At 43.0% G+C, this 12430-nt stretch overlaps 1 protein-coding gene across 1 annotated transcript in view; it reads right to left on the bottom strand.

Moving 5' to 3' along the window:
* Positions 1 to 4694: 4694 nt before the first annotated feature.
* Positions 4695 to 12430, bottom strand: part of LOC311234962 (uncharacterized protein) — an 82682-nt gene continuing 74946 nt past the window's right edge. Inside the window, 3 exon segments of the mRNA XM_084322255.1 lie at positions 4695 to 7694; positions 9394 to 9418; positions 11867 to 12125. Coding sequence (XP_084178381.1) covers positions 7603 to 7694; positions 9394 to 9418; positions 11867 to 12125 — 376 coding nt within the window. The 3' untranslated portion in view covers positions 4695 to 7602.

Below are 12430 nucleotides of genomic sequence, written 5' to 3'. Positions count from 1 at the left end.
GCGCCAATATGAGAATTAGAGACATAGATCATATTAATATAAGTCCACATAGCTAGGAAACAATGCTAAACACTGAAAAAGGCCATTATAAGATAGTTCCCCTTTAAGTCTTCTATTGAAGACGCAGAACATTACATATAACTGCTTCTGGATGCACCACGTTTTAGTGGAGTTAGGAAATTAAAAGCTCTCTTCCCCCACCCCTTTTTTCAGTACACCCTTTGCATTGTCGCCAACACCCGGTTCCAGTTCACAGAGGTCTGTATTTCCAACCAAAGTAAAGGGCCTATGTAACACATATTGCACAACTTGCAAGCAGAGATACTTGTGATTGCAATTACTTAAAATACCAGTTCATATCATTCTCATGACATCATGCCATTGCCTACCAATATAGCTCAATTGTACAACTCATTGGCCATTAATGATAATCCCATGTTATTGTTTGTCATGTCTGTGATTTTTTGTTGGACATGAACTCAATTCGTGAGTGGTGGTGTACTCTACTAATGGAGCGCTTCCAAACTGAGGGGTACGTTACAGTATCTTGGAGTATAATTAGTCAACATGTGTTGAAGCAATAATAACTTATAATTGTGTTTTTCATCATTTGAAAGGCACGGCAAGAGGTTTGCCCACAGGACCAGGGAGTCGAGGTGTCTGCTCCAAGGACTGCTACAACCTGTTTACAGGGTGCCTCGGACTTCAAGGATTACTACCAGTATCCCACAACACCTCCAGGTTGCCATGGACCGCAGTGCTGAACAAAAAAAGCTGGTGGACTTCATCATCACAGCACATCGGACTAAAGAACACCTAAATGTACAGTATGTTGGCACCTGTTGCCAAATCTGTGTTTACCAAGCCTATCTGACTGTCTACAATGATTTGATCCTGGACGATTCTCTCACCTTGCTTTTCTGTACTCTCAGGCCGTCGTAAGTGGCAGAGAACCGTCAAACTGGTTGCAGAAGTACATCCAGAGGTCACCAAGCAAGAAGCGGTCATGGTCAACGTGTGCCCCAGTCTATTTTCAGGACGACGGGCATCAAAACGCAGTGTTTGACTTCTTGTCAAACATCCTGGCCAGCACAGTCTCATCTGTACCCATCCTGGATAATGTAGCCTTCCCTCCCCCTAACTCAGCCAAACGAGTTAAGGTCGCTTTCAGATATAGTTTTGGTGGACTCGGTGCGGTTCTGGTGGTGAAGTTGCAACATTGTTGCATTCTTCATTTGGTTCGCCTGCGTTCACATAGAAATCTGTCAGGCGCACTGACAGGCGAACGTCGGCAGAGCGCTAGCGGAACTACACGACCATCTGAACGCGCACCAGATCAAGCATCCGGACGCAGCCATGATCGTAGCCGGGGACTTCAATCAGGCGAATATGAAGAAAGTCATGCCGTCTTTCTTCCAGCACATCGTCTGCTCCACAAGGGGAGGAAATACACTCGACCACTGTTACACCCCGTTCAGAGCCGGATACAAGGCTGTACCGGCTCCACCATTAGCGGGAGCAACAAACACGTCGGATCACGACGCCATCTTTCTTGTCCCAGCATATAAACAGAGATCACGTGACGCCGTCGTGTCACGTGATGTAAAAAAAAATGGGACGACCAATCAGAGGCCACGTTTCAGGACGCACTGGATGACGCCGACTGGGGAATGTTCAGGAGGAATAACAGTGACGTCAGCGATTTCACAGACGCTGTGGTGTCATTCATAACAACACTGGCTGATAGTATCGTCCCCACAAAAAAGGCGAGGGTGTTCCCAAACCAGAAACCATGGGTGGACAGTACTATCAGAGCAGCCCTGAACTCTCGCACCACTGCTTATAACCGGGGCAGAGAGTCAGGAAACATGGAAGAGTACAAGACAACAGTCTACACTCTGCGCAAGGCTGTCAAACTTGCTAAGAGGACGTATGCCGACAAGATGGAGGCACAAATGGCACAGAATGACACAAGAGGATTATGGCAAGGACTGAGGGCTATAACTGACTACAAAGTCAGCGCCCCCTCAATGGGGAGCGACGACGCCTCCCTTGCGGACAAGCTCAACACCTTTTACGCTCGGTTTGGTGCAAACAGTGGCACTGCTAGCCCAACGGCTAGTGACGTCACTGGTGCGCCGGCTGATGTGGAGGGGGGGGGGGGGGGGGCATCCGCGGGGGGGGCGGGGACGCTCTCTCATTGACGGTACACAGTGTGAGAAGAGCATTTATGCAGGTGAACACCAGGAAGGCTGCTGGCCCAGATGGAATAACAGGACGCATACTTAAGTCCTGTGCCAACCAGCTAGCCCCTGTGTTCACTGCCATATTTAATCAATCCCTGGCGGAGTCGGTGGTCCCTGCCTGCTTCAAGATGTCTACCATCATCCCTGTACCGAAGAAACCCTCCCCAACATGTCCAAATGACTACAGACCGGTGGCACTCACCTCTGTGGTCATGAAATGTTTTGAGAGGCTGGTCAAGGACCACATTTGTGCCTCCCTCCCCAGTGATATGGACCCTATGCAATTTGCATACAGGACAAACAGGTCCACTGACGACGCAGTCTCCCAGGTACTGCACAGCACCCTCTCCCACCTTGACCGTCAGAAGGGGGGCTATGTGAGACTGTTGTTCATTGACTACAGCTCAGCGTTCAACACCATAGTCCCCACCAGACTGGTGGACAAGCTGATCGAGCTGGGTCTGAGCTCCGCCCTGAGCGCCTGGGTACTGGACTTTCTGAGTGAAAGACCCCAGGCGGTCAGGGTGGGGGGTCAGACCTCCAACACCATCACCCTGAGCATCGGGTCCCCCCAGGGCTGTGTTCTAAGCCCCCTGCTGTACTCACTCTACACACACGACTGTGTGGCCAAGTTCAGCTCCAACTCCATAGTGAAGTTCGCAGACGACACGGTGGTGGTGGGGCTGATCTCGGACAACGACGAGAAGGCCTACCGGGAGGAGGTTGAGGTACTGGAACGCTGGTGCCAGGACAACAGCCTGCTCCTGAACATTGGTAAAACCAAGGAGCTGATCGTGGATTATAGGAGAGGACAGCAGGAGACACACACACCACTGATGATTAACGGGGCTACCGTGGACAGGGTGAGCAGCTTTAAGTACCTGGGGGTCCACATCTCAGAGGATCTGACATGGTCAACACACATAGACACAGTAGTAAAGAAGGCGAAACAGCGCCTCTACCACCTGAGACAGTTAAGGAAGTTCAGAGTATCGGGGAAGATACTCCAGTCCTTCTACTCAGGAGCTGTAGAGAGCATCTTGACCGGAAACATCACTGCCTGGTATGGAAACAGCACGGCACAAGACAAGAAGGCCCTACAGAGAGTGGTGCGCTCAGCCGAGCGTACCACGGGTATTGCACTACCTCCCCTGCAGGTTCTATACAACAAGAGGTGCAAATCCAGAGCCTGCAGGATAATGAAAGACCCTCACCACCCCAATAACAGCCTGTTCCAGCTGCTGAGGTCAGGCAGACGCCTGCGAACCCCAGCTACTAGGACAGAGCGGCTTAGGCTCAGCTTCTTCCCCCAGGCCATCAGAGTCCTGAACAATGAACATTGAGTACCACTGTAACACTTTAGCATGAGCGGGCACACACTCAGGCCGCACGCACCCTCACTTATTGCCAAAAGGAAAGGCCACTTTAAATTAGTATTAGCAACAGTAACAGTGTATTGCACTACTATTACTACTACTGTTAACTGTCAACTGTTACCCGTCATTGCACAAATTTATTGTTACCTGCTACCTGTTATTGCACAATTTTATTGCACAAATTTTTTGTATTGGAGACGTGGTTCTGCAATATCAATGTGTGTAGCCTGAGAAATAAGATACAATAACTTCCTTACAATAACCATATAATATATAAATAGCCAACTAATAGGAAATAGGAGTAATTCCAGATATTGATACATACATTGATGAATACAAAAACGGGGCGTATGGCAAAACTTTTATTTTATAAACGGAAAGGTAAAAATAAACACAACACATGATGTATTCTTAATCTTACTAATAGGCTACATAAAAGCCTAAGAACAGTTTAATAAACCAATCATATGGCGAATCGACATGGGTTTAATGCGTACACCCCCCTCCCCCCCAGTATCCCCCCCCCCCCCCCCCCCTGTAGAGGACGAGACGTGCGGTGACCGGAAGCCCGCTCTTCGTCAGCGCGTCGTAGCCGCCCCCCTCCACCACCAGGAGTCTGATTTTATAAATCACGTGACCCAAATCAGCCAATGCCCGCAGTGCAACACTCCAATTCAGCCATTGGGTGGGACGGTCACGTGACCCAAATCAGCCAATGCCCGCAGTGCAACACTCCAATTCAGCCATTGGGTGGGAGGGTCACGTGACCCAAATCAGCCAATGGAAGCGAGTGTCCTCAGCCCGCCGGAGACGTGGTTCTGCAGGTGGATAGTATTGCTTTAATTCGATATATTGTATTAAAAAATATGCACACCGGAGCCACTAGAGGTCGCCAAAGTGGCGGTGGGCAAATCGTCCACAAGAGGGTCCACATGTGGGCCGTTGCATGTTAAGAAGTTTTCAATCAATCAATGGATGGCATTAATGACTTTACTATTTGAACAGTGATATCATAGACCAGTCTTAAAACTCCCGGCGTGCAGTAATCACACAAAGACACAGGAGACAAAAATGTCGTCAAGATATTTATTTATTTACACTTTTAACTAGTGGCCATATATGAAAAGAGGGAATCTTTTTACAGTTTATATACAGTACCCGTTAAGGCATTATGAAAACTGTACATTGAAATTTGACAAAACATAAAATAAACAAGCAAAATTAATTTACATAAAGGATAAAACACAACTGAAAGTGATGATATAACTTAAATAAAACGGAGTACTCTATGGACCAACTGATGGTCTGAGAAAACTAAATAGATTTTCAAACTGTTGTGAAGGTAATTTATGTAAAAGAAATTAAAGAAAATCGATCTGGCATTCATTTTGTTCTCCCTCTCCTCATTAAATATACTGTAAGCTATTACAAGGCGAGACTATAGCAGACATCACAAGCAAAAAGCATATTAGACTGACGGAAGCATCTGGAGTCAAATATATAGCGTAAAAAATAATAAAAAGGTTCTCAAGACACTGGATCGGTGTTCGCCTGCTCTCTCAAAATCATTATTGCACTTTAATTTCAAAAGCTAGAGTTGATAGAAGAGTGAATATAGAGCCAACACTGTGTTCCGTCTGTTGTTCACGACCCTCCATCTCTTGAGTAAGTTGCGTTATAAAGGGGTATTCCACTGAAAGTGACTTTTACACTCTGGTTGGATGCCAAATGTATTTTCGTTGTACTGTACTTGTTCTGTAATGACAATACATTTGAATTTAATCTAAACAGAGTATAGAATCACTGGTTTCTACTCTCAGCAGCATGATATACATCAGCTAAGGAGCCATTTTAAGACAAGGGACAGAGGCTTCATTTAGACTGCAAGTTTGTTTGTCATCTATGTGGCATAGAACTATTTTGTTTTGCATTATTTATAACAGACAAGAACCGTATTAAATATTTAGAGACAGCAATGGAAAGATCAGGCCCTACATGCATAATGCTGCTCATGTTGACATTACACGAGATTCACGATTTCATTAGAACAATGACTGAGGGAAACCGATCTGACAGGTACTCATATTCTAAGATATTGTATGTATCAAAGTCCTGTTTTTATAGCCTCACATGCTAGTTCTTCTAGCTGGAGGGATTTGGTGTTTTGCTTCATCTGCGTCTATACTTTCCGTAGCCGCATTTCTGGCAGACGCTCTCTGATTGGCCACTGTTGCCCAATCGTGTGACGAGCTGTGTCTTTGCCCATTTCCGTGTCGAACAGCCTGCAAACTACCTGGCGTTCTATCGCCATGCTTTAAGAGAAACTCTAACCTTAACCAACTTCGAAAGAGTGCCTAAGCTTAACCGTCGAAAGAACTTGCCGTCACGCTCTAAGACAAACTAACTTTAACCAACTTCGAAAGAGTGCCTAAGCTTAACCAGTGTAGAAACAGGCGTCGGCCAATCAGAGAGCGTCTTGCCAGAAATGCGGCTACGGAAAGTATAGACGCGCTTCATCCAATCACATTCAATCTAAGCTGGAGTGGCTGTGTACTGGTTGGCAAATCATTTTTAGAGTGATAGTTGCTCTTTTCAAAGTGCTCCGATCACGGGACAAAATCAACCTTGCCATTAATGATTCCAAGATCCCGGCAACATCAAAGTATTTCCCCAAAGTCGTTATAAGGGAGGGGGGGGGGGGCAGATTTGAGCTGGTGTTAAAAATAAATAAAAATAAAGACCTTAAAAGTTTCTCTTTGTATAACTGGTTTCCATTATTGAGCATCATTGTACCCACCATAATTGACCTATCTCATACCCTGCCCTCCTTTTTTTATCCTCCAATCACTCCAACTGCCGATAGGTCAATTAATGTACCTGGAAATCATACTGACCCATGTTCACAAAATGCAGAGCTAGCATCAATAAGGGCTGCCTTGCCCAAATACAATTCTTTATAAGCTACAAAGCAAAACGGATTCCACATCAGCACTAGCACTCCGAGACATTTAGCCATTTTGTGAACACGGGTGACTTATGTTTATATACAAATATGAGTGTACAATCATACAATACATACACTTTACATATGAATAGCCCTCCACCAACTTGCATACATACAAATTAACAAGTTAGGCTTCAGGCCTCGTTCATTATTTAGTTACAAATACATGGGTAAGGAGTCATTTGGTGTAATATCGGTGCAGACAAACTGACCAGTGTTGAGCGAGTGTCTGGGCAAAAGAGGCCTTTCACAGAATGTTTAGAATGCCCGTTTGTCCTCCATGTCGAAAGAAACAATGGTTGCTATGTGTTGATATAAATATCAACAAAGATCTTGTAAACAAGTAGCAGTGGAGCGGTAACATCGTGCTTTTTTCTAATGTTTTACAGTATTTTCTTTTGAAAGTGGTTACCAATGGCAGCCATGTTGGAAGAAAGACAACTACACAAACCACACTCCTACACGCAGGGCTGCCTTGTTTTTCTAATAGATCTAATCTAATCTTTCACAAATAACCAGAACTTGTCTGAACATCTGTGGTTATATAGTTATCAGAAAAGACTGCATTTTATGCACAAGGAAACCATACCTTTATGTCCATGTTCATCATCGTTTCCATGGACACAGTGAATAAATATGGCAGCCATGAAATGAAATGATTTAACTTTTTCTTTTTGGTTCTTATTTTATAAGTAGGCAAAAAAGGATAGGGGGGATGTCTATAATTATTTATTCAATGTGTTAAAGGGAGAAATAAAGTAAGAAAAAGTTGCCCCCAGTTAGTTTACTGTGTTTTGACGGTGGAACGTAGGAGTGTGGGTATGCAAACATTCCATGCAAGGTCTCTATTGTAAGAGAGCTGAAAAGGCACAGCTTAAAAAAAGGAAAATAAATTGACAGTTTTAGAGTTGCAGTTCTTGGCTTCTCTGACTGGATCATCTTAAGAACCATAAGAACGTAGGGCATGTGAATTCATTCAGTAGTATCTTCTCTCTCCATACGTCTTATCGCTTCCCAATAATTTTCTTTTCACCGCCAGTCTTCTCTCGCTCACCTCTGGAAGGTTCTCTGCACACATTGATATAGAACGGCTGCAGTTATAGTCATTGTACTGGACTGGAGGGTAGCATTAGTTAGTGGCTGCTAGTAGCTATTAAGGCCCACTCTATGCTGGTGTGTGCGTGCGTGCGCGCGTGTGTGTGTGTGTGTGTGCCATGTGTGTGTGAGAGGTAGGGATGAGAAATGATTAAGTTCACATTCATAGTATAAATCAAACGGATGGGCGAGTTAGAATAGAACCCCTCGAAATGAGTTATACCCTCAATGGATGGAGGCAAAGCACTGTCCAGGCCTGGATGACCTCACTGCTCCTATCACAGCCCTGTAGTTGATGGGATTAGCAGGTATATGGAGCACAGTATCCCTGGCCAAATGAAGCATACTCACCATCAGTCTAATTCATCTCGATTCAAAATATATAAATATTGGGATGTTAAGCTTGAAGTTAGTCTTAAGTGGGTCACAGTGTTGCCACCTCTTGAGCTCCCGCGACTACCACTGTCCTACACAACGCATGTCCTCCATCCTAGACTTAACCCATATTCCAGTGTCCACAGTTTCTAATACTTTCCAAAATAGTTCCAAGGTCTTTTTAAGTATACTGCTTATTGCTATATTGTGAAGAGTGGGATATAGATGAAAATGCAAATTTTGTGTAACGTTAATGGTCGAGGCAAATATGGGTTTCTTTGACTCCGATTTGTACTTATTGGTCTAATTATTATAGTATTATTATTTTTTATTACATATCCATTCCTCACCAAAGTACAGAAGCGTACCCTGTTTAGACTCTCAGACAAAATATTTACATTTAGATCATAGGTGAACTAAGCAAAACATATTTTCGCTGGCCTGCCATGCTGTTGGCTTTGTCCACTCTAATGTACAGTCAGATCCATAGATATTTGGACATTGACACAATTTTGGCTCTGTACACCACCACAATGGACTTAAAATGAAACTAACAAGATGTGCTTTAACTGCAGACTTCCAGCTCTAATTTGAGGGTATTTACATTCAAATCAGATGAACAGTGTAGGAATTACAACATGTTCCTTTACTTCTCCATACTCTTCTCTACCCATCAAATAATGAGGGAATAACACACACCTGGCCATGGAAAAGCTGAGCAGCCAATTGTCCAATTACTTTTGGTCCCTTAGAAAGGGGGAGGCACATATAGAAATTGTTGTAATTCCTACACCGAACACCTGATTTGGATGTTAATACCCTCAAATTAAAGCTGAAAGTCTGCATGTAAATCTTGATTGTTTCATTTCATATCCATTGTGGTGGTGTACAGAAACAAAATTATGAAAATATTTATGGACCACCTGGCTACGCTGAGCCAGAAGCACGGCTGGTCCTGGGCCCAGCATGTGCATTTGGTGCTTGTAGAAGGGTTTAGGGCATCTTTTTCCATCTGTACACTTTCATATTATCACTGGACTAGCCTTTGACATTAGCTTTAAACTTCATGACTTAAGTTTACTTCAAGCTTAATAGGTAGCTTTTGAAGGGAGGTTTCAACTTCACTGCTGGCCAGCATTAGCATTAAGCATCATAGCTAGCTTTCGGTGTTAGCTTCAACAACAACAACATGGCTAGCTAGCATTAGTTGCACAAACATCCTTTGAATAGAAACTTCAAGCAAACTAGTGTTAGCTTCTCAAAGCTGGGCTGTTGTTTTTGTCCATCTCTTTATTACCATCCTTCATCAACGCAGAGAACACCTGATGGAAAAGATGAAGACAAAATGAAACATCGAGTCATTACATCTCACATGTGGCTATAATAAGACAGAGATATAACCTTATAGTTAGGTAACATTACATATCTCTTGTCGTGGAATTAACACAACATTATGCATACTTTTGACAATAAATAAAATCAGAATTTGTTCTTACTTGCTTGCCTGGGTAAATAAAGGTTAAATAAATGTATTGTTTATTTTTATTTTTTTTGAAAACCGATACCGATAATTTTCTATATCACATTTTAATGCCAATATCGTCCGATAATATCGGACATCCCTACTTATAGTAACTATATATATAATATATAATAGTTCCAGTTTTGTATAGTTCCTACAGTAACTATATACAAAATAGTATAGTTCCTACAGTAACTGTAGACATAATAGTTCCTACCGTAACTATAACGTAATACAATAGTTGAAGGGGCACTTTGCACATGCATTTAGTTCGACAGTTATTGCGAGTAAAGGAGTTTGAATATGGCCACCAGTGATGTCATCGGGGACATTGAATCTTTGTGTTGTGTTAATTACAGCTCCATTAACACTTTCTATGCCACTCACGAGTTTTCTCGGAATTATTAATATCTCGTTGAAAGCCACTCACGAGATTTCTCGGATTTTTCTTTTTTTTTAGCGATCTGAAATCATATTGCATCATGCGAGCCTACCCTAGTCTACCCCGAGCGCCGCCGGCGATCAGATGTGGAAAAAAGCGCCCCCTATCGTCTCCCAGATGACATAAGGGATTTTGGAATGGACTCAATGAAAATGGATGGGGAAAAAAATCCTGTACTCCACATTTTCCAGTCCACTGATGCAGCCGGGGTTATCACAGTTCATTCTGGAGCCTCTGAGCCCCGCGGAATCATGTGTTCTACTGTATCACGTTGGATCTATACACTTATCGATTTTTTCGAATGGTGATCAGGAATTGGAATATACCAGTTGGATACCATCTGATGTCAGGTAAGGAATCTATGTTATCAGTGTTAGGATAATCAGACTCATTTTGATGAAGATATAAGCTGTTTTGTGAAATGTCCTCTATCGGTTTCACTGTAAAAATCCAAGAGGAAATGAACACGGCGATTATCCGTGTGCGGCTCGAATGGGCGTGCGTGTACGTATAATATTGATCATCTAGCGTTTATTTGAAAACGATTCATAAATAGGCTGACAAATATCAACGTTCTGGAATATTCCAGTAAAAGACGATTATCATAGAATGGCCCAGAATGGACTGTTTTTTACCTCAAAACGGGTGCTTTTCAAAATGCTCTCAAACGGAAATGAAGCGATAAAAAACCAATCTGCCTTGACAGCACTGACTTGATAAGCTACGGGCAGATTAGACACATAGCCATAATTTAAAACATAGATTAGGCGATATTAAGGTTAACATTGGCGCCGATGGTGGCATTCAAGCGCTAACTCTGGCGTCACCTCGTGGCACTGAAAGTGTTAAATGATGTAGATGAAAAAATAGCAGTATCTTGTCTTATAGGGACTTCTACCTTAGCATTTCATGGAATTTGGTGAATTATATTAATAGGTACTGTTGGACTGTGGTAATTCCATGTACGAATAAATAAATGATGATGATGATGATGATGATGATAAAGTTTAAACCTTTTTAAATCTTAGACAAACGAAACACTTTGCTTTCATGAAATATTGTGTAAACCGTCATTTGAGGCTTTATAAAAGCAGCACAATGAACACAAATCTGTCAGTGCAGAGTCCGACCTCATCTTAAATAACAAACAGCATTGCTTGTTGTAGTTAACAAAGATAGGCAGAGTTGATTTTGCACAAAAAAAAAAGATTTTTTTATATATTCGAATTTTATTTTCATATTCAAATCCCATTCCCATCGAACGAAGCTTCAAAGCTTCAAAGTATTTAAGACAGCCCTAGCCCCCGGTGACATCACTGGTGGCCATATTCAAACTAACTAAAGTGCCCTTTTAACATAATTAAGTAACTAAAAACTGGACTAGACTAGGATGCACTGTATTCTATTCTAGATTATACCTTCTTTTCCAATTAATTCATTTTCTATCTCCCTCTATTTGGATGCTAGGGATCTGGGTATTGGACATGCAAGACCCAGCCAACCTAATGCTACTGTAATATATGACCAAGCAGGTTAGGGAGTCATTTCTTTATTCACATTATCAGTCAGTGTGGTTTGATTGCTCCAGTTAAAAACCCACCGGTTCCCATCTCTACTGCATTCTACTATTCTCTACTGAATTATACTATTCTCAAATCTACGCGATAGCATGGAACAATCGCTCAAATAAGAGGGCCATCTATTGCAAACAGCTGTTTTCTAATCTCCTCTTCTCACCAGCTTGGTTTAAAATCACTCGAGTATATTCTTCACTCAAAATGTATTTTGGAAATTAAGTTTAGTCACCTGCCCCCAGCGGCGGCTCCCGCTCGTCATGTGCGTGGTGGCCATGGCGGTGAAGAGCGTGTGTGTGGGCAGGTCATCCGGCAGCCGCGTGAGGAACTGGGCGATGTGGATGAAGTCCATCTGGATCAGAACGTCCTCGTACAGACGTAAGATCCCCAGCCCTGTGCGGAACAAGCTTTCCTCCCCGTCCCGACAGAAGACGTCCCACACGCGACACGCCACGTCCAACGGGAGGGACTTACTGTACAGCGTGAAGATCCTGTAGGGAGGGAGGGAATATTATTTCCTGAGGCATTGTTTGCTAATATCAATAACTGACAGGAAATCAAATGTTTATGTTGAAACAGTCTATAGACTCTATATTGTGTATGTTGTCAAGTTGAAACAATCTATATTGTGTATGTTGTCAAGTTGAAACAGTCTATAGACTCTATATTGTTTATGTTGTCAAGTTGAAACAATCGGTCAGTGTTTCCCACAGGATTTTCAGAGACTATGGGGGGTGAACCTCCGACCCTCTAGGGGGGTCCGGGGGCATGCCGCCCCGGAACTTTTTTGTGTGTG

Source organism: Notolepis coatsorum, assembly GCF_963971535.1.
Source record: "Notolepis coatsorum genome assembly, chromosome: 9".
Lineage (NCBI taxonomy): Eukaryota > Metazoa > Chordata > Actinopteri > Aulopiformes > Paralepididae > Notolepis > Notolepis coatsorum.
The sequence above is the reverse complement of the archived record's forward strand: the minus strand, read 5'-3'. Positions and strand labels throughout refer to the sequence as shown.